Source organism: Ursus arctos, unplaced genomic scaffold (genome assembly GCF_023065955.2).
Source record: "Ursus arctos isolate Adak ecotype North America unplaced genomic scaffold, UrsArc2.0 scaffold_16, whole genome shotgun sequence".
NCBI classification, from domain to species: domain Eukaryota; kingdom Metazoa; phylum Chordata; class Mammalia; order Carnivora; family Ursidae; genus Ursus; species Ursus arctos.
Genome location: NW_026622830.1, coordinates 11,447,831 through 11,470,608, shown reverse-complemented (window position 1 = coordinate 11,470,608; position 22,778 = coordinate 11,447,831). Strand labels below are relative to the sequence as shown.

The 22,778-nt window shown below is 45.4% G+C and overlaps 1 protein-coding gene across 3 annotated transcripts in view; it reads left to right on the top strand.

Moving 5' to 3' along the window:
* SLC9A8 (solute carrier family 9 member A8) overlaps nucleotides 1-22,778 on the top strand; it is a 69,489-nt gene that overhangs the window by 22,598 nt on the left and 24,113 nt on the right. For 2 of the 3 annotated variants that reach the window (XM_026503707.4, XM_026503708.4), the window contains 6 exons: nucleotides 4,049-4,132; nucleotides 8,713-8,814; nucleotides 9,923-9,957; nucleotides 15,155-15,298; nucleotides 20,414-20,552; nucleotides 22,004-22,109. In XM_026503707.4, coding sequence (XP_026359492.1) covers nucleotides 4,049-4,132; nucleotides 8,713-8,814; nucleotides 9,923-9,957; nucleotides 15,155-15,298; nucleotides 20,414-20,552; nucleotides 22,004-22,109 — 610 coding nt within the window. The remainder of the gene's footprint in view (nucleotides 1-4,048; nucleotides 4,133-8,712; nucleotides 8,815-9,922; nucleotides 9,958-15,154; nucleotides 15,299-20,413; nucleotides 20,553-22,003; nucleotides 22,110-22,778) is intronic. The other variant, XM_057312476.1, reaches the window with a different exon arrangement.

Here is a 22,778-nt window from a genome sequence, read left to right as displayed (position 1 = left end):
AGTCCGCATGGGAGCATCACCTCGTGGTACGAGGACTAACTGAAACTTGAATTTCGACTTAAACTTGCCCATCCATATTGAGTACAGAGATTTAAAAAGTGTATAACAAAATTGATTGTGTGAAGGTCAATAAGGTTCATTTCAGAATATTAAAGAATATTTTGTAGCTAAAATTTAGCACATTCAAACCCCTCCTGTTTTGATTCGGCTCCTAGGTGCTAGGATTAATTTACCCATGAAACCATAGAGTATAAAATTTGCAAAACAAGCCACAGAGTCTGATCTAACACACAATTTGAACTGTTATAAAGAATATTCAGGAAATATTGTATGTATTAAGTGGATTCTCAGAATACACATTGAGTTCCTCCTATGATAGACCTCCCCTCAGCTGGGAAAGGGACTGGGCAGGCTCCACGGGGGCACACTGTGAGTGATCTCTCTGCCCTGCTACAACCTGTTCGATTTCATCACCCTCACAGTGGCTAGTTGTAGGACGGGGGACATGGACTGCAGCCCTTTTCTACTGCGTACGGCCTGGTATGTAGATCCAGCCTGCTAACACATTTTGTTTGATTCAAAATCAGTCGCTCAAAATCGGACCTGATTTTAAACAAGTGAAAATTGTTTTATTTTAAATTATTGTCAATCTATACAAAATGCTGGAAATGTCACATAAAAACCTGAACTTCTGGCTTCCCTTGAGGAAGCAGAAACTCTTTCCACATCAGGCCCACATGCTGTCCCGCAGAGATCCAGCAGCTGCTCCTCTGGGGAATGCTGTGTGGCCTGGGGAGCCTGTGAGTTGGTGACCCCTGTTCTGAGCAGTGGGGGTAGGGGGAGGGAGGGAAGTTGTCCTCCACTTCGAGTTTTGTATGCTTCAGTTTTGTTGAATTTATTTTTCAGTGGACGTTACTTTCCAAGTTAAATAATAGTAGTATATTTAATGGTACAGGCAAGTGAAGCAGAGTTGGGTGGTGAATGGAATTAAGTGCCCAGAGCGTCATCCAGGCAGTCTGGGCCTGACCTCAGAGAAGGGGGAGGTTTCTAGGTAGGGATAGCTGGGTCAGGCTTCCTGGAGGAACAGGTGTTTGTGGAAAGCCGAAGCAGGAAGCAGGACACCTGTTTAGAAACTGGGTGCTGCAGGAAGCGAGGGGAGATCAGAAAAATAGGGAGCCGGTGTTCTTTCTGTGTAGTGGTGCTGCCAGACTGTCCTGCTGGGCCTGCCTTCCACCTGTATGGTCATATACTTACCTATATATTTCTTGAAAGCAACGTGCTTTTTTATGTATATGTATTTTTTGTAGAAGTTTTTTTTAAAGGCTTTTGTTGTGGTAAAATATATACATAACATAAAATGTATCATTTTAGCTATTTTTAGGTGTACGTTTCAGGGGCTAAATACGTTTACAATGTTGTATAATCGTCACATTATCTATTTCCAGAACTGTCTCATCATCCCAGACAGAAACTCTACCTAGTAAACAACTCCCCAGTCCCCCCTCCCCACAGTCTATTTTGCTTTTTTTTTTTTTTAGTATTTTCTATTTTTTTAGCAGCCCCCTATTCTTTCTATTTTTATGAATTTACCTATTTTAGGTACCTTATGTAAGTGGAATCATACAACTTTTGTCCTTTTGTGTCTGGTTTATTTTACTCAGCGTGATGTTTTTAAGGTTCATTCATACTGTAGCATGTGTCAGAATTTCCATCCTTTTTGTTGCTAAATAATAAATACCCTTTTGTAGGCATATACCACACTTTGTTTATCCATTCTTCTCTTGATGGACCGTTGGGGTGTTTCTACCTTTTGGCTATTATGGATAATGCTGCTGTGAACACTGGTATACTATGTATGTTTATTTTAAAGGAGACATTATAATCCTGGGTTATAATACTATGGGAAACCAATACTGTTTTTATAAATAAATATAATAAAAACAAAGTAGTACAGAGGCCTCCTGAAGCCTCTGAGGTCAAGCTTGTTCTGTTGAAAAGGGAGGTCAGCACGTTGGAGAGAGGCTTTACATGCCCTCACACCTACCTACAGTGTCTTTGACGTAATTGGGACTGGAAAAGAATCAAAAGGGGCTGACTGTCTCAATTATGGGGGGGGGGGGTTCAGTGGTATATGACATACACTGCTCATGTACCATCTAAAATCACCTTACACCATTTTGGGGACGATGTCACCAAAAGGAACCTAGGATCTTTCTGTAATTCTGTTCGCTCACTATAAAGTGGGACATGTATTTCCTGTGGCTGCCGCAACAAATTACTAAAACTGGGGGGCTTAAGACCACAGAGATTATTCTTCCATAGTTCTAGAGGCCAGAAATCTGAAATCAAGGTGTTGACAGGGCCATGTTCCCTCTGGGGAGCAAATCCAGGCTCTAGGGAGGAGTCTGTCATTGGCTTTTGCTGCTTCTGATGGTCCCAAGTGTTGCTTGGCTGTGGCAGCATAACCCCTTTCTCATCTCTGTCTTCACATGTCCTCCTTCTTGTGTGTGTCCTTTCCTGTCTCTTGTAAGGACACTGTCATTGGCTTTAGGGCCCAGCCTAACCTAGTATGATCTCATCTGGATTCTTCCCTTAATTACATCTGCAAAGACCCTATTATCAAAGAAGGTCACATCTGGGGTTCCAGGTGGACATGAATTAAGCCTGGAGGACACCATGCAACCCACTGCAGGTGGGTTCTCTTTTTTCTCGGGGCGGGGTGGGGGTTAGTTTCTGAAACTCCAAAAGAATCAATACAGTGGTCCCACTGCACAAATCCTGAGAATAGGTTGCCCCACAAAACAGAGACTGGCCCATTTCTTTTCACATGGTCCCAGTCTGAGTCATGAGCTTGTTGCACGGGCAACTATTTTAAGACTTAATAAGGCATTTTCAGAAGTCATCATTTGCTTTCTATTTTGAGCCTTTGAATTTATTTTAGTCTTTATGGTAACAGCTGTACATTCGTAAGAATACACTTAGCCATTCTTTTGAATAGGGATTTTGACAAGAAATCTGACTGTCAAGACTGTGACATGAAAACTTTCATATGAAAAAGGGCCTATTTTTGCTGTATTAAGTAGGCTTAGTATTACGTGAGGTCATTTTGGATTTGAGGACCAGTATGAATTTCCCCCCCAATACACCAACAATTAGAGATATTAATATAGAAAATGAAATTATTATTTCGTCCGTCCAAAGATGGCCATAGTCTAGAAATACCTTTCCTAATGGTACTTAATACTTGAATCTGAAAGCGCGGCAAGGGGCCTGCTTGATTGCCATGTCCGAAGTCACAAGGGCATCAGACGGAGACTATTCCATCATAGTCCCAGATTGAGGAAAATGGCACAGTTGTCTGTGACAGGCAGAGAAAAGGCAGGGCTGTTTTAAACATGAAAGGGTTTACTCTTCCTCCGAGTGGATTGTTTTAGGGCTTACTGTTACCTTTTTCCCCAGAAGATTTCGATTTGTGGACTTATTTTTGAAAGTGTTCTATTTTAATTGAAATTTTTTCTGTATTAAAATTAACTTTCTTTCCTTAGTAAAGAATAAAAAGCAGGGTCGCCTGGGTGGCTCAATGGGTTAAGCGTCTGACTCTTGATTTTGGCTCAGGTCATGATATCAGGGTTGTGAGATCGAGCCGCACGTCTGGCTCCATGCTGGGCGGAGCCTGCTTAAGATTCTCTCTCCCTCTCCCTCTGCCCCTCCCCTCCTTCCTTTCTATAAAAATTAAAAAAAAAAAAGTAATGAAAAGCGTATACTGTGTGTTTGGAAAGCAGTTCATCCTGTTGTTTCTTTTGCAGGTCACGTTTTAAAATCACTTGTCCTACATTTTTTAATGCAGGTTTTATTGTGTTTTTTGGTTTCTTTTTCTGCTTGGTTTTATCATCAGGTACTCTTTTCCTGATGTATCATCAGGTACATCAGAAACATTGCATGTTTCTACGGGGCCTCAGAGAACAATTACTGTGGCTCTTCACTCATGGATTTATTTCTTAACTTCACCAATTCCCTGCTTCTGAAAATACCTATTTTATATTTACAGGAAGAAGAAATGTTTCGTCCAAATATGTTTTTCCTCCTCTTGCTTCCTCCTATTATATTTGAGTCAGGATATTCATTACACAAGGTAAGACTCAGGCACGCATTGGTGCTTTTGGCCTAGGTGGTTGCCCATGTTAGTAAGGCAGGCTCCCAAAAAGCTTGGGTGTGGACCTAGCAGTGGTGGCTCTGCGCCGACGCCCCGGGGGTGCCGGGTAGAAGCTGGACTGCACTGACTGACTTAGGGAGAGGAGCAGACCTACCTGGTCCGTGGGCTACTGTAATGGTTTCAGGCAGTGTGGCTTATTAACTAGTGTTTCCATAGAGGGTTACTTTGCCTAGGAAGTGATGGCCAAGGTGATTTTAAGTGGTGTACAGACAATCCATTGATTCCTCTTGTTGGACACGGACTGACACATGTAGGAGCACAGACTTCCAGGGACAGCAGGGACATGTGCCTCAGGCCTTTTGATTCTCTCAGCTCACCGTGTTGGACCTTTCTCCTTCCTCAGGCCTCTGCCTCCTTCAGTGGGTCTCCTCTTAGTGTCTTGCCCTGGGCCTCAGCTCCCAGCTGATAGCCCTTCACCCCCTTTCTTCCTGCCCTCTCCCTGGCCCAGCTTCTCCTTACCAGACTAGAGCCTCATCCTTGTTCCCAGTCCTCATCCTTGCTCCCAGTCCTCCAGCTCTTTCTGGCCCATCACCTAGTCCCACAGTTACTCTGCCTATTCTTGGCTCCTCGGCCTGGAGAGTGGCCTCACTGGCCCCTGTCCGCATCCCTGCTTTGCCCCAGCATTTCTGGTCTCTGTTCTCCAGCTTCCAGTGGGACCCTTTCTGCCTGGGCGGGAGCTTCTTGCTTTTCAGCCAGTTTGTATGTATGTATGTGTGTGTGTTTTGGGGGCGAGGGGGGTTGGGGATGTCTTTTTATTGTCTATGAGTTTTCTATAAGTGTATTTAAGTCTTAAAATAAAAAAATGTGGGACACCTGGGTGGCCCAGTTGGTTAAGTGTCTGCCTTCCGCTCAGGTCATGACCTCTACATCCTGGGATCAAGCCCCACATTGTCATGGGGCTCCCAGTTCAGTGGGGAGTCTGCTTCTCCCTCTCCCTCTGCCTCTCCCCCTGCTTGTGCTCGCTCGCTCTCTCTCAAATAAATAAATCTTTAAAAAAAATAAAAATAAAAAGGTGATTCAACTTAAAATATTAGCAACATCAGTTACTTTGTGAATGTGATTAAAAATTGTGAAGGTTGGAAGGTTTGGCCTAGCCTCAGAGAGAGCCTGGACTTTCAGAGAGATGTAGGTCTAATCCTGCGCTGCCCCCTACAGGTGTGTTTTGGGCAAAGTCAAAATTAAAAACAAAACAAAAAAAAACCCCTGAAAATCCTACCTCTCAGGTTGTTTGAAGGTTTGCACTAGATGAAAGAATGTTTCTAAAACATCACCCACCACAGTAAATAACTGGTGGTGCTTCTCGTTATTGACATTATCTATTATTAGTATGACCAGTGTTGTTTTCAATAGCTTATTCAACTTGAGAGTTAAATTTGTCATGAGAGTTTTGGTTAAAACATACTAATTAAATCTTTAATTTTCCACCTGGATACTAAAGCATAAATATTCTAAAATGTTCCGTCCACATTTTGTTTAAACTGTTATTTTATTGTGCATCTACCCAAAGAGAAAGTGAAAAGGAAGTTTAATGTAAAAAAAAAAAATTCCCAAATCTTATAAGTTATTACTGACCTCAGATAATTGAAAAAGAAATGGGCAAGAAGGAATTAAAAGTCAGTGTCTTTCACTCTTTCATTTTATAAACATATATTAAACTATAAGCAGATTATGTAAATATTTCAAAACAATGCTGAGGAGATTGGTTTTTACTTAAAAATATGACACTTTGGTTATTGTGTTAGAGCATATAAAATTTTTATTTTCTGATTTTTTGTTCCAAAATTTGAGGAAAATAATAGTTTCTTAGAAAAACATATGTTCGAAGATGGCCTTCCAGCAAAAAATGTGACAATTTATGTGAAAGGGACTAATGTGAGTTAGAAATGTGAATACAGAGACTTCTGTCCACTTCTTACCCTCCCCAAAGAAGATAGGAAGTCAACTCTGGATGTCTTTAATATTGCTGTATTTGTTGATGTAAATTTGGACTTGGAATAAAAATTTCAGTAACATTACCATCAGTTAATATGCATTAGATAGGCGACTATTGGTTCTTTAAAATTATTAATATAATGTAAAGAATAGGCCATTAGTTATGTCAAAGAGAAATGGATAAATTTGCTTTATGTAACAAAGGGAGGTTCTTGAATGTGGTAACTTGAATTTGGGTAAATTTTCAACATCCAGATTATTAACCAACTCCATAAATTTTATCAGCATTAGATTCCTATAAACAGATCAAGACTTAATTTAATCTATTTTTAACAACAAAATAAATCAGCTCCTTGCAAAGAAAAGCTCATAGATGAAAGCCTTTAGTTTAGAAAAAACCAAATCATTGTGTTTGCCCTGAGCTATTTTAAAGTTCTTTGTGTGTGGAAGATTGATACACCAAACAAAGTAATTGGAGGTCGGATTATGGGCGGCCAAATCCGATTGCAGTGAATGAAGCAAAGCACCCTCCTGAACAAGATGGGCTTGGTGGGGGCCCTAGTGTTGAGCTGAGGACATGCTTTTGAAGTGAGCTTTAAAATAGCACTTTCTGGGGCACCTGGCCAGCTCAGTGGAAAGAGCATCTGACTCTTGGTTTCGGCTTGGGTTGTGATCTTGGGGTCATAAGTTCGAGCCCCACGTCTGGCTCCGCGCTCAGTGCAGAGTCTGCTTGAGATTCTTTCTCCCTCTCCACCCCCCCGCCCCACCGCTTGTGCATGTGTGCCCTCTCTCTCTCTCTCTGTCTCAAATAAATAAATATATATTTTTTTAATTTTCTTTATTTATTTGACAGAGAGACAGCCAGCGAGAGAGGGAACACAAGCAAGGGGAGTGGGAGAGGAAGAAGCAGGCTCCCAGTGGAGGAGCCTGATGTGGGGCTCGATCCCAGGACTCTGGGATCATGCCCTGAGCTGAAGGCAGACGCTTAACACCTGAGCCACCCAGGCGCCCCTCAAATAAATAAATCTTTAATAAAATATCAGTTTCTGGGGTATCTGGCTGGCTCAGTTGGTAGAGCATGCGACTCCTTGATCTCGGGTTCGTGAGTTTGAGCCCCCTGTTGGGTATAGAGATTACTAAAAATAAATAAACTTTAAAAAATATATATATATAATAAAATAGCAGTTCCTGTTGTCTGTGGTTTGTTACTTAAGCGAAAAGATGGAATTCCTTGTCTATGCCCACAATCAAGTGTCAGGGGTCACTGGTATTGTTCCTAAGTGGAGCCCACAGGATTCTGATAACTAGCTTTTTAAAATTTTATGGAAATTTGAAAGATTACTATGGTACTAGGACTCAAATATTTTCTCTTAAATGCTGTGAAGTGTAGACGGAAATATATTTTATCTGTCATATTTGATGATACTAATAAACTAAAATTTTTTAAAAAAATATTTATTTATTTGAGAGAGAGAACAAGTGGGGGGGAGGGGCAGAGGGAGAGGGAAAAGCAGGGAGGCTGTGGAGCAGGGAGCCCAACATGGGGGGCTCAATCCCAGGACCTGAGCCGAAGGCAGATGCTTAACTGACTGAGCCGCCCAGGCACCCCTAGAGTAAAATATAAAATATAATTTTAAAATATAAAATATAATTATTTGAAAGTCCTGCACAACAAACAGGATTTTCTGATCATATAACCTATTATCTTAACATTCTTTATAATAATGCGCCTTTTCTGGGGCACCTGGCTGGCTCAGTCAGTGGTATGTGACTCTTGATCTCAGGGTTGTGAGTTCGAGCCCCACATTGGGTATAGAGATTGCTTAAAGTCTTTAAAAGAAATTATGTACCTTTTTTAAATTAAATAAAAAATTATAATTATATAAGCTTTGGCCTTTGATCAGACATGAAACACAACTAATTCCTTCAGTACCTATTCATTGGGCATCTTCCATCTGATGGGCATTACGCCAGTAACTGTGTTACATAAAAGCAGATGAGGTCAGTGTGTGTTTGTGCGCGTGTTCCTGTCGTTGTGTGTCTCCCCCCGCACTCCCCGTCCGGGTGTGTAGCTTAGTGGGAAAGATAGACATCAAATAGTTATATAAATGAGTGTAAGATTTCGGCCCTGTCACGTGCTACCAGGAGAGGGTCATTGTGCACTGAGAGCACAGAACAGGCTCTGACCTGGCTAAGGGATTTCCCTCTGGAAGAGCCAAACCGCCCTAAGATCTTAGGATGATTCAAGTTCACCAAGCAAGGAGGAAGAAAGAGTGGTCCAAGCCCAGGGAGCATGATGTGTTCGAAGAACCAAAAGCTACCAGTGTGGCTAGAACCCAGAGAACAAAGCGGAGGTTAGAGGCCTTCACAGGGGTCCAACCATCCGGGCTTTGGTTTCAGCTGCGTTCTGAGTGGAAGTGGGGGGTCACAATGAAGACAGCACAAACCAGGTGGGTGGTCTTTGCGGAGAATCCAGTGTGTGCAGAGGGCCATTGGTGGGGGTGCGTGCCATCCCTGGCTGGACTGGCTTCCTGAAGCAGTTCTCTTATTTCTGCTCTTTCCAACAGGGTAACTTCTTTCAAAATATTGGTTCCATCACCCTGTTTGCTGTCTTCGGTACAGCAATTTCCGCTTTTGTAGTAGGTGGAGGAATTTATTTTCTGGGTCAGGTAAGAAAAACATCTTTGAAAACTTCTGAAAATCTTACATTCTTAAAGCTAGTGCAGGGAGGTGGGGTAGGGACACTTCGTGGGGCCTGGGTTTCACGTTCAAGGTAAATGCTGTCCTGGAAGGGGATCCAAACTCATACGAGGCACAGTAAAGGCATGCTGAACTTGTTTGTAAGTGTCCTCAAGGAGCGTTGGTGTCTGGAACTGAGTGAATCTTCTCCATAGTCCCCAAAAGTTTTTTATCTTATTGGCAAGCCAATAATTTCTTAAGACAGAATGCTAAAAATAAAGCAGAATATATACCACCAAGATCTTCAGATTATAACAGTATCGTTTGTGTTACTAAGTAGACAGAATCGGGATTAAGCAGTGTTTCTTAGTAAAAATTTGCATTTTAAAAATCAGACTTGATTTTGAATATGTTCACTCAATTCTAAGCTGTCCACCCGTAGAATTATATACTCTGGATTTTCTCACCATTACTAAACCAGTTCCCAGTGTTCTGTACTTTGAGTTCAAATTAACTTGAATAAATTTAAACCAAATCTACCCAGAAAGGTAATATTTATAGTTTTGCATTCTGCATGTCTGTGCATGTCATAGTTCTTTTCCTTTATGGTCACTTGCAGAGAGTTTGCCTGCCCCGGTTCTGTAAACGAAGTTTGAGATTCAGGCCTCTGGGTGACTGGCAGGCTTCTTGTGTGTGTGTCAGACGTGTTTGCTTCTATGGGTAGCTAGCAGCCAAAGCCCATTGCACCTGATTGTCACCTGGACTGCCGTCTCGGTGGCACCAGAGTAAATCTGTCTGTTGCGCACGCTCCTTCATTGCGCAGCTTCTAGCATCACATGGGAATAAACATAAGAGAAGAAAACCATACCTAATTTGGCTTGAAAAATGTAGCATTCTGTTCCATACTTTTGTTGTGTAATGATTGAATGCATGCTTAAACTAAAACTTAGGAGTTTTCTTTATTTTTCAAGTGGTTTGGGGACTGAAGATTAATGTCCTTATTAGTTTCTGATAAAGCACTAATGGACATTTTAATCTTCTTGGCTGTTCTCCAGGGGGGTTTTTTGTGTCTGTGTGTTTGTGTGTTTTATTTTACAGGCTGATGTAATCTCTAAACTCAACATGACAGACAGGTAAATCTTTCATACTGTCACGCCCGGGTGACTACTTTTCAGACTGGGGATAGTTTTCTCCACATTGATTCCTGGGTGTGGTATTTCTCCATTCTGTCTCTCTTTTTGTTTTGCCGATGATTTCTGCTGACTTAACTTGTGGCTCTGAAATGAATCAAAACTATATTGTGGAATTTTGAAGCTCTGTAGTCAGAGCATTGCTGATTGAAAGAACTGATTGAGTGTAAGCTTTGGAGAGAATGACTCTGGTCAGTTAACCACACCCTGTATCTTTTATTATCCAGAATCATCTTCAGCTAATTTCTGAGTCTTTTCAGTGGCCACAATGAAAAGTTGTCCTCCTGATAGAGTAGGGATGGAGTGGGGAGTGAAGTGTACAGAGTCTGTGCTCTAAGATGCCATGAAGCCAGGGTGGGGGAAGCAGGCAGGGCCAGGGGCTGTCCTGTGGGTGTGTTGCTCAGTCTGAAGCTACTCCCGTGAGCACTCAGGGCGGCTGTCCCAGAGCCCAGCCCAGGAATTGCCTAACTGACTCACCAAGAAGCAACCTAGGCCGCTGTCTCCTGGATAGTGCCAGACCCGGTGCTAACGTGCACAAGCAGAGGGAGGCCTGGTTTCCCCTGTCTGAGAAGTCCAGTGCACGTGCAGTCTTGGTCCGTGTTTCTGCACCATCGGTGCTTGCTTCTGTGGCCTGACTGGGGGCTGGAAAGCAAGGTGAGCTCTCGGCCCCGGGTCTCCCCGTAAGGCTGGCCAGAGCCTTCAGCCTTCAGCAGCTTGGGGACTGGAATCTTGAAGCCCTTTTCATGGAAAATGTGCCTCTGCTACCAGCCAGTCCAATTCCATCTTTCCATCAGGAACATAAATTTTGGAGTTTTTGTTTTACGATAGTCCTGATATATAAACAAGTAGCAAAAGTCATGTTCCTGTTCCATAAGGAGCTGGAAATTAGGCAGAACCGAGGCCCCGCATTTTGTAGGCATTCTACAAGTGAAAAGAAATGCCCCATACCCAGTCATGTAAAGGAAGGCGTCACAGAATTCAGTCCTTCTGCCTGTTGTGGGGCAACTGGTTAGAGATACAGAAAATGCTTGAAAAATTCTTGAGGAATTGAATCGAATCAGTGTTTATTGGGATGTTCAGGGAAAGAGGAGTAAAAGAATTGTCCCTTAGACAAGCAGAATAAGAAGGTAGGGTTTCTCTCTCCGTGTGCAGATAGTTCCTTTCCTGTTAGAAAGGGACCATCCCCGACTCGGGGAGTGCTCTGGGGAAAATGAGCCAGCAGTCGGAAACGCACATATCCGCAGGGCCTGGCCGAGCACTTACCAGAGGGCACTGCCCATGTGCATCTCAGGGTGGCCACAGTGGGGACCCAAAGAGTACACCCTGTCTGAAGGGGACTTCTCAGCTCCACCTAGTAGTCACCATGTAGGAATATGGGCCCAGAATTACTAAATATTAAAAAAATATTGGGGGGCGCCTGGGTGGCTCAGTTGGTGAAGCGTCTGTCTTCAGCTCAGGTCAGGATCCTTCAGGTCCTGGGATTGAGTCCCGCATCAGGCTCCCTGCTCAGTGGGGACTCTGCTGCTCCCTCTCCCCTTCCTCTCCCCCTGCCCATGCTCGCTGTCTCTCTCTTTCTCTCCTATGAATAAATAAAATCTTTAAAAAACTTTTTTTTTTACAAGAGGCCAGGTTTCTAGATTTTAATAGTGAATTTTCTAGTTTTTAAATGTTGACAAGTTAGTCAATTTTTCAAAATGCCGTGTAGGTCAAACAGAAGACCCACGGACTTCTATGCAATAGAAAACATAAAAATAACCTTGTTGCACGGAAGATTTTATCGTAGCAGGGTTCTGCTGGAGAGAGATGTTGCTTATGGGTTCACCTGAGTTACTGCCCCATGCCAGTCTGCTTCCTTTTCACTTTGTTGATGTTGCTATCTTTTGAGATGATGGAATAAATCAGGAAAACACATTTTTAAGTTAAACTTTGAGCGTTTGGCCTTTTAAAGAACCAGCCACGGAAGTGGAAAGGGGAGCAGCTGACATGACTCCTGAGATTCTGAGCCCTCCGCAAGTCGGGTCGTTCATACTTCAGACTTTTCACACTCACTGCCAGGAAGGCTCTGCCCCAATCTAGATCCCCAGCCCAAGACTCATGTGTTCTTTGGTTTATGCAAAGCATTTCCCCTCAACTTTTTTTTTTTTTTTTAGATTTTTATTTATTTATTCGACAGAGATAGAGACAGCCAGTGAGAGAGGGAACACAAGCAGGGGGAGTGGGAGAGGAAGAAGCAGGCTCATAGCGGAGGAGCCTGATGTGGGGCTCGATCCCACAACTCCAGGATCACGCCCTGAGCCGGAGGCAGACGCCCAACCACTGTGCCACCCAGGCGCCCCGTCCCCTCAACTTTTTTTATGAAAATTTCAAACATATAGAAAAGGCAAAGCATGTGCAGTGGGTACCCAAATGACCACCACCTGGGTTCTACGATTACTGTTTCAATGTATTTGCCTTTTTTTGAAAATTTAAATTCAATTAGCCAACATATAGTACATCATTATCACTGTATTTTTTGCTTTAACCCAGATCTTTCCATTCATCCATCCCTCTGTCTGCTCATCAGTCTGTCTTCGGGTTCCTGCTCTGGTTTCAGTTCAGATTGGTACAGGGACCGTGAAAAAGAACATCAGTCAGGCCTCTTCTGGCACAGATGAAACCCAACACAAGTAGTTTTGGGGAAAAAAAATAAAAGGTTGTTGGCTCAGAACTGAAGCCTTCCGGAATGATGGCTTCCAGCATGACAGCCCCCAGGGCCCACGCTGTCCAGGAATTTCTCCTCTCTGTGCATCTCTGTGTACTCTTCCCAACTGGCTTCATCCCCAGGCACGCTTGCCCCATGTGGCGGCACTGATGGCTCTGGGCTCACGTCACCCTCACGTTAGCCTCTCTGCCTAAAGGACCAACCTAATTCCTGATGACCTGGTAAAATGCCTGGTGATGGCCCTCTTTGACCAAACTTGGGTCCCCTGCCCACTCCTAGAGCCCCATGCTCTTTCCCCCTCCCTCGCCTCTTTTTGGACATTCTAAAAATGCTTTTTAGATATTCTTTTTCCTTGAGGCCCCTGGTGTTTTGCCCCAGATGAGGAGAGTGGGAATTAAAGACAGGGAGAAGAGACAGGCTCTGTGTCTAGGGTGCAGCAGGAGGGCCTCAAGCCCCGATACAAGCAAAACAGGGCCCCCGGGTTGGCAGTCCTTTGGTGGTGTTACCTTTCCTTCTCTCCCTCGCCTTCCTCCTCTCCCACCCTCCTGCCTCCCTTCCACAAATACCTCTGGGCCAAGCTCAGTACAGATCCTGGGAATCTACGCATGACTAAAGCATAGTGCCCACTCCCTGAGCACTCACACTGAGGGCGAGAGGCGGGTGACCTGTGACAACCTGTGAGGACAGGGCACGTGTGGAATGAGCTCTGAACTGAGACTGTCTTTTGGGGTCTGCTCCTCGGCTTGAGATCCAGAGGCTGTCCTTGAGGTGAACAGGCTGTCTTGCATGGGTTCACATTAATCAAACGCAGGGAGCTGCCTTGGAGACCAGAATGCCAGACTGTTGACTTAGAGAGCGAACTGTAGCTGGCAGGGCAGCCGGGCATCTCCTCCCACTAGCTCTGCTCTCCCTGAGCCCAGACTCACATGATTGTACAGGGCTGCTCGGGGTAGTACAGGGGACAGAGCCCACCCCTGTCCCAGAGGCCATGAAACAGGTGGCTTGTCTCTGGCTTCCACCTCTACCCAGGTCTGCGCCCTTGGGGGTCCCTGTTTTATCTCCTGCTGTAGAAGGGGGCAGACCTCATCTGTCTGCTGAGCTAGAAAGAAAGCAGTGCCAGGCATGTCATTTGAGGGGATTGGAAGGCTCACAACAACTCTTAGGGGTAAAAAGACAAACAGGTTGAGAGAGTAAATTACCCAGGCTCCCGAGGTGGCCCATGAGGCCCCGCCTCGCTTGCCAGCCTCTGACATCTCCTGCCACTCACCCTCTCGGGGCTGCTGCCACACTCACCTTTCTGTTTCTCAGGCCAACCAGCTTGCTCCCACCTCAGAGGCAGCTTGCTGCTGTCTCTGTCCCCAGATCCTGGCTTAGCCATCTGCTCTTTATCATGTAGATGCTTGTTTAAATAAGTGTCATCTCTTCAGAGGCCTGTTCTGACCATCCACTCTTAAGTGGCCCGCTCCCCTGCCCCCCACCAGGTCACGCTGATCTTCCATGTAATGCTTGCCATTTTCCAAATTGGCCTTAGTGTCTGGGTGTTGCTATATCCAGCGTAGCAGTCCGGAGCACTGACTCTGAGCCAGATGGCCTGTGTTTGGATCCTGGCTGTGCCACTTCTTAGCTGTCTGACCTTGCATAAGTTACTTAACCTCATTGTCCCTCAGTTTTCTCTTATGTAATCGGGGTGGTAATAGTAGCACCCCGCAGGGGTGTTGTGTGGAGTAGTGAGTTACTACATGTAAAGTGCTCAGAACCGTGCCTGGGACGTGGTAAGTGCCACATAAATGTTGGCTCTCATTATTGGCCTCAGTGCCTGAAACATTTCGAGCAATTCATACCTCTTTCTTGGAGGGAATGGCACTCTTAGCAGGAGCTGCTAGCCTGGTGGGGGGCAGTGCTGGCATGGGGGTCTACCATCCACGCCCCCCATCCCCTTGAAGCATGCCAGAGTTGCTGCTGACTCTTGGCACTTTCTGACATGGTGCACATCTAAGTGGAGGCTCCGGCCAGTCACAGGTGGCACTCTGGTGGCAAGGGGAGAAGCGGAGGTCACACCCAGGAGTTCATGGGCCCAGTGGGGGAGGACCCCCTGAGCCACCACGGTTCCAACTGCTCTGACAAAGAAGGTTGGGATGTCTAATGTGTTTTAAGCAAAAGTCTCCTGTCCATCATTGGTCAAATAAAGTCTTGGGACTCATGGCGGAAAACCAGGCCGTTCCTAACAACTGCCCGTGGAGAGGGCCTTTCGCTGCCTCACGCGCAGGATCCGCCAGCACGTACTGTAAGCGGGAGAAAAGACACCGTGTCCTGGGGTTACTTCAGCTCCAGTGTGTACGAATATGGTAGACCAAACAGAGTCCCTGGCTTTGCTGTTTTACTGTCTGGGCCGAGTGCTAAGCATCGCAGAGTGACCCCTTCCTTTTCTCTTCCTTACAGCTTTGCGTTTGGCTCCCTGATTTCTGCCGTCGATCCCGTGGCCACTATTGCTATTTTCAACGCGCTTCACGTGGACCCGGTGCTCAACATGCTGGTTTTTGGGGAGAGTATTCTCAACGACGCAGTCTCCATTGTCCTGACCAAGTGAGTGTCCTTTTTTCAAGGATGGCACTAAAGGTCCTGGTATCAGAGGGACAGATGTTCCCAGGCAGCTGCACGGACAGCTGCTTGTCTTCTGGGCAGCCGGGTCACGCGCTTCTCTGTCTTCTGTCCTGCCAAGCCCTGACGCAGCCCAGCAATGCTGTCAAGGCCCAGGCTGATCAGAGGCGAGCCCGCCCTTTAGGACCTACCTTTCAGCAGTGGTTTCAAGTCCAGCTTCTTGTCCGCATCCCGGGGTGCTTATTAACCAGAGCGGTCCCAGGCCCCACCCTCGCAGCTTCTGATTCAGTGGTTCTGGGGTGAGTCCCAAGAACTGCGGTTCTTCATTAGCTCCCCGAATGATGAGGGAGCAGGTGGTTGAGGGATCCGTGTGTGGACAGCTTCGGTGCAGACGAAAGCAGTCAACAGAGGCCCTGCTGTCCCACCGAGGGGCTGTCACACAGCACCGTCCTTTCCCCAGCTGTAGAGTAAGCCAGTGATACTAACAGGCGTCCCAGCTCAAGATGCTATTGTGTGAAAGCTACTTGGACACTGTAAATCTCTTTTAACTTTTCATCGGTATCACTGCCCTTGTTGCTAGGATCTGAGACATGACAGATGAATCCTAAAATGTCAAGAAGCCATTGAGAAAAAGAAGTGAAGCTAAGATCATCCCAAACGCATCTGTCTGATGCAGGGCTGTTTCCTTGAACTCTGTCTTTTGTGGTGCCTCATTAGCATGTAACGGGCAGGAGAGCCAAACAGTTCTAGCAAAACCAGAGAAGGCACAGACAGTCAAAGCAGTTGGAGGAAAGAGCTCTGGACAGTGTTTGACAGATGAGCTAAGAGAATCTTAGGAGCCAGTCTGTGTTCTGCTAGAGAATAGCCTTTCTACTATCTGAATACTGACTGGTTTCCTTTGTTGGGGGATTCCTGGCTAAGCATAGCCCTGTAGTAGTTGGCATTTTCTTAAAAGCTTTATTATAGACTACATTCAGAATCTTTATGTTGGAATAAGACAATGTTTTATAGTGGAAGGAACCCCAGGTTTTGGAATCAGGCTGACCTGAGTTCAAGTCCCGGTGATTCCACTTACAGCTCTGTGACCCTGGGTCAGCTCCTTTACCTCTCTGAGCCACACGTTTCTCAACAGTAAAGTGAGAGTGATAATGCCCCAGCCTAGGATTGGGTTTGAGGATTGAAAAAATATGATACTGTGCAAGAACCATTGGACAGCAGTTAATGTTAGATCCTTTCCTCTTCTACACCTGTCTCCCAGTTACTGTTTCCTGTTTGTCCTAGTTTTCTCCTACTTTTTCAGGAAGAACTTTACCAAATGTTGCTTAATTGCAAGAGGTGATTGGCAGAACTTAAAACAAAAAAACTTTAAAATATTTTTGTTATTCTAAAAGTAATACATATATTCTTCATATAAAATGAAGAGAGAGAGAGGGTACATGCATTATTGCTACCCAGAGATAATTACAGTTAACAATTTGGAAGTACACATGTGTTTTATTTAGCCGGGCTTATACCCCATATACTGTATTGTAAAACTCTTCCATTGAGCAGGGTTGAAAAATAATCTTCCATAACCTCATTTTACTGGTTACAGAGTATTCCCTTCGGTGAACTGACTGTGATCTGTTTAGCAAGTTCCCCATTATTGGCTTTTTCATGTTTCTCTTGGCAAAAATTTCTACAGCTTTATTAGGCAGTTATCATACATCATGCTGTAAGACCTTTTACAAATCTGATGGCAATATTTTTTCTTATCTAAGATCTACCCTGAAAGCCTTTTTGCTTTCGGGTTTTGACTTTTGTCTCATGTCCCGGTGCCTGCACATACTGAACATTTGTGATAAAGGATTTTGTCCAAATTGGCAGTGACATCATGAGATATTTTTCTACATTAGTAGCTCAGCTCAACAGCTTTGTCTCTAGTTTATTTTGTTTTTTAAAATCTGTCAGAAGTAGGACCTTTTGGTTAAAGATGAGGAGCTGTTTTCTTTTGAAAATGAGAAATGATAGAGTCACTGTAAGCAGCCGAAGTTTCTTCCTGGAAAAGTGCTTTTGAAGGCCAAGATCGTCTGTGATGACAGTTCCCAAAACTGGATCTGTGGGCCGCATGCATATGTGTGTCCGGCCCCCACCTCCACCACTGCTGGTCTACAGGCTGGGTGCGGCGTCCACCCTCAGCATCGGGCGAGGGCCCTGCACATGCCAGACATCGCCCAGAGACCAGCTGGACTTGCCAAGGTCAGTCCAGGGTGGGAAAGGATGCTCCCAGAGGGCTGAGCAAGTGCCTGGGGTACAAGAGGGAGATAGCTGCTGTGAGGGATTGGAGTGAGGCTTCTCAGGCAGGCTGTCTTGTGAGCCAGTCGGCGTTTTCAGGTGGAGAGACCGGGGCGGGGGGGTGGGGGGCATGGTAGGCCTGCCTGTTTTGGGTACAGGAGGGGGCTCTCGTCAGCTTTCTGAGGTTATTAGGTAGCATCACATCTTGTTTGAGAGTCTACTTCGTAAACGATCGCTCTCAAAGCAACCCGACGCATTTATCTTTGCAACTGAATATGTGAATGAATTATACCCCTTTTTTGATGTTTTCATTTTCGTAAGTGCCAGAAAGCTATCTTCTGTTTCTTCATTAATTTTAATTAGTTTTAGCTTTGATTTGTTAGTATGACAGTTTATTCTTATAATAAGTGCTATAGAGGAAACTTTTGTGCTCTCCAGCTGCAGCGTAAGCTCATGAAATGGATCCTGAAGCAGCATTGTCTCGTGTTCTTTTAAGCGTGAGAAACAAAAAAATGTAGAAACTTACCAGGAACGGAAGAGTCCAAATTCTACTTTCAGTTATCTTATTTTTTTTTAAAAGATTTTTAAAATTTATTTGACAGAGAGAGACATAGTGAGAGAGGGAACACAAGCAGGGGGAGTGGGAGAGGGAGAAGCAGGCTTCCTGCTGAGCAGGGAGCCCAATGCAGGGCTCAATCGCAGGACCCTGAGATCATGACCTGAGCCGAAGGCAGATGCTTAACGACTGAGCCACCCAGGTGCCCCTGCTTTCAGTTATCTTGAGTTCAAAAGCCATTGGCCTCTGTCCTGGTCTGTTATCAACCCTTGATGCGACCTCACCAGTGAGTCACTTCGTGGGACCTCTGCATGAAAAGAAAGCGGTAGCCCCAACCGGCGGACCAGCCGTGGCAGCTTTAAGGGGTGGGGGCTGGGCACTGTGTGCAGGCGGAATTTGGGAACTGTGGGTGAACTTAGCCTTCAAAAACACTTGCCCAGTGAGAACCCTTGTTGGCTCTCAGCACTCCCCAAGTGGGGTGTTAACTTGTGCTCTGCTGGGAAAGAAAGGAATGGAGGAGGTTGTGCATTCAAGTGAGTTTGGAAAACTTTATGTGAAAAAGGTTAGATTTCTTTTTTTTGCAGGACTTTTCAGAACCTTTATTGTGTTACACTGTGCTGTGAATCACTACTGAAAACTTCCTGAAGTTATTTGACCAAGCTACCCTTTTATCAGAGATTATCCTGCTTTAATATTATACCAATTCATGAAACACTGATTAATGAGGCCAAATATTTCTATCGACAATTCTTTGTTTTGTTTACTGATTCAGCAAAAATGTACTGAGTGTCTTTGTATACTAGGCCCTGCCTTGGGCCCTGGACAGGTAGCAGTGAACAAGATGGACACAGGCATGGTCCTCATGAATGACTCATGAGTTGGCACTTGCTGTGAAGAAGTCAGGTACCAGGAGAGCCCAGAATATGTGAAGGGGACAGGGCAGGTGTCCCTAAGGAAGGGACAGTTAGCTGGGGTCGGGGAGCAGTGAAGGATGACCTACAGAGGGGTGCCCATGATGGTGGGGCCCTTCCTGAATGAGGAGGAGATGGGGTGACGAGGTGTGGCAGAGTTGTTGGGTGTTGCTTAGACTGGGCTTCCACCTGAAAAGCAGTAGGAAACTGTTGATGGGTTTGGACAGGCCAATAACCTGATCAGATTGGGCGTTTTAAAGGGATCGCGCAGGCCAGTGAGTGGAAAGAAGACAAGGATGTCCAGAAAGAGCGATGGGGCCTAAGGCCCGGGACAGAGGGTGGTAAGGAGAGAGAGGGGGAGAGTGGGTGGATTTGAGACGAGTCTAAAGGTAGAACCATGAGGAGGGGGATCTTAAAGAGAATAAGTCCGCTGTCATGGTGTGATGGTTTTCCCTTTGCGGATAAAACCATTAGTTGAATTTAATGGCTTCTGACATCTTACTTTGTTTTGTTATCGTGGAAGGAAAGTTCTTTTTTCAGTTCTTCTTCCTAATGCCTCCTAAATCTACCCTCTCAGCCCTTACGTGGTGATATTTCTTCTTTAGGTTGCTCCGTTCTCAGATTTCCCACCATCGCTTCAATTCCAGGTTTTATCACAGGATCCCCTCCCGAGGCTGGAAGCACTCCCCATGACTCCCTAGGGCCTTCGGGGTGAAATACCAACTCCTTAGCTTGCTGCATTGCCCTTCCCAGGTCTGCCGTGGCGGCCGGTCTTGCCTTCTCTCTCGCCACTGTTCTCCGCACCTGTGCCCCCACCCCGTCCCGTTCCTGGGTTCTAGCCGTGCTAATCTATGTAACTGAATGCTCCCAGAATGTGCTCTGCATTCTTGGGCTCCCTGCCTCTGCCTGCGCTGTTCCCTCTGCCTGGGGATCTTTCCCTCATGTGTTCGCCTGTTAACTCTTCTTTTTCTAAAGCTGAACCCAGCCCACATGTCAGGAGGAACCTTCCCTGACCACCACCGGGCTGAGTGAGATGCCCACCCTGTGTGTCTGCAGCCCCTTGCCCTTCCCCCGAGGTGGTCATTTGTTCCTGCCTTGTTTGTCTTCCTTACCAGACAGAGGAGCCCTTGCAGGGCAGGAACTCTGCTCTCTTCCCTGAATCTCCCCCAACCCCCCGCCAAAGCTAACACAGTAGTGTTAGTTCACAAACTAAGTGAACAAGTAAGTGACCTAACCCCATGACGGAAGGAATAAAGGAGCGCGTAAGCCAAAAAAAAAATCAGTTTTGAGTTTTAGTTGATTGCTGTTGACTTTGTCTATAACATTGTAACTTCTTTCTGTTTTTCTTTTATTTCCTAGCACAGCTGAAGGTTTAACAAGGAAAAATATGTCAGATGTCAGTGGGTGGCAAACATTTTTACAAGCCCTTGGCTACTTCCTCAAAATGTTCTTTGGCTCTGCAGCACTCGGCACTCTCACTGGCTTAATCTCTGCATTAATATCCTTTATGATGAACACGCGTGGCTGAGAAGATTTTCTTAATTATATTCATCTCCAGCCATTTCCCCCTCTTCCTTCAGGGGTCAGTTTTAGTCTAAGGCTGCATTTGAAGAAGGACATTTATGTAGTTTTGGTTTGAGGAGCGCTTTTACGGAAACCCACGGACTCTTAGATGAGACGTGTGCAATTTAGGACGTGACTCTTCAGAGTGTCACGGTCACGCACACCATTGGCTCTCACATCCCACTGTTGGGGGAGCTTCTCACTTGAGAAGATTTTCAGTTTCCCCTGTCTCACTTTTCACAGTCAGAAAACTGGAAATTAGTATCCTCTGAAATTACCAAATTGTAAAGGTCTGTACCCCACTGAAAGTGATTCTATCTGGAGGACGAGAAAAGAGACTCTCAAAGCGAGTCCATCCAAGGTATTCACGCTGATTGCATTGCTCAACAGCCCATACGCTTTTCTAGCCAGAGGAGGAAAGAGGCTCGGTAAGGCCAATGATACTTTCATTGTGGTAGAAAATTCATCATGTTTAAAATAGGAACAGGCACCAGACCATTTCTGTGGGAGCCCAAGCCCGCATCTCAGGGAGTCGGCCGCCTGGCCCTCCGCCACGAGCAGTTTGTTCCACAGATGGCCGGAAGAGCCACCCTTGCCCATGGCAGGCATGCTTGTCTGCCATCCTGTTGAATTTTCCCTTCACTTCCTTTGTCCAGAAATCTAAAGGCTCTATTGTTGGCTGACAGCTTCTCATATTGTACCAATAAACAGAATGGAAAAGAAAACTTTTTCTAGTTCAGTATTTTCCTCCATATTTATCATTCTCTTGAGGGTGGGGGGAGGGAGAAGCATCGGCTGTGAGGAAGCCAAGTCGATGGGCGCTGCGAGCCCCAGCATGGGTGCGTGGGCTGATTTTGAAGAGAGAGAAGACACCCCTTTCATGGGAGCATGAGTTTAGAAATCTCCAAGAATAGGAAGGAAGATTCTTTATTGGGGCCCTTTACCCCAGAGTTCTGGACACCCCGTTAGCTGTCTCATCTGATGTTGGAGAAAGTAGGGGGAAGGGTGACATGGCCCTGGAAGGGACCTGGCAGCATGGGCTGTCCTCCTTCTGGCTGCGGCCCCAGCTTTGCCTCCGCAGCCCCGGCACGCTGCTAGCCTTCCAAGTCAGCATTTTTCAATGAGTTGACTTAGGTTGATTTTAATTTTCCCCCCACCATTTATCTCAGGAATTGACAGTTGTTAGCGTTTTGTTAGATTCCCCTTCTAAAACAATAGTCTCCCTGCAAAACAACAGAACAAAACAGACAAACAGTGGATTTCCACATGTTACCCTGGGATGTTCCAAAGCCTTTTGTATCCGTTGCCTCGCCTGTGTATTTGAAAGGCAGCAGTTTTGTGACTTCACTGTCCCTTGGTTCTTTTTCCTTGACAACTGTTGTTTACGTGCTAAAGCATATTGACTTGAGGAAAACGCCTTCCTTGGAGTTCGGCATGATGATCATCTTTGCTTATCTTCCGTATGGGCTCGCAGAAGGAACCTCGCTCTCGGGTAAGTGACAGAAACACTGAACTGCTCGGGTTGGTGGCACATTGTCCTGCCGGGTGAAAGAGGTTGTGTCAATGGGGTCACTTTCAATCACAAGAGACAGTCACAACTTAGAAGAGCTTAAGCAACAAAGGGGATTTACTGGCCCTTTAGGGATACCTCTGAATTTAGACCTGGCTGGATTCAGGGGCTCAGTGTTGCCATGGTCACGTTTTCTCTTCACCCACCATCCTGTAGCAGAGATCAAAATATCACTTCCAGTGTTGCCTCTTTCCCAGAACGAGGTCTCGAAAGGGCCTTCACTCAAAGGATGGGGTCAGACCGCCAAGGGCAGTCAGTCCCCTAGCCTGGCCCTGGGCCCCGTTCATCTACGTTCTATCACCATAGTTTTGCCTTTTCCAGAATGTCCTAGAAATGAAATCATACAGTATGTAGACTTTTGTGTCTCCTGTCTTTTAGTTAGCATAATGTTGAGAGACATCCGTGTTTTTGCACGTTCTTACAGCACGACATTGTATTCATTCATTTGAAGGACATTTGATTTTTCCAGATTTTAGCTATGAACATGTATGCATATTTTCACTTATCTTGTATAAATACCTAAGAATGAGGTTGCTGGGTCATACGGTAAGTATATATTTATTAGAAACTGCCAAGTGTTTTCCAAAATGG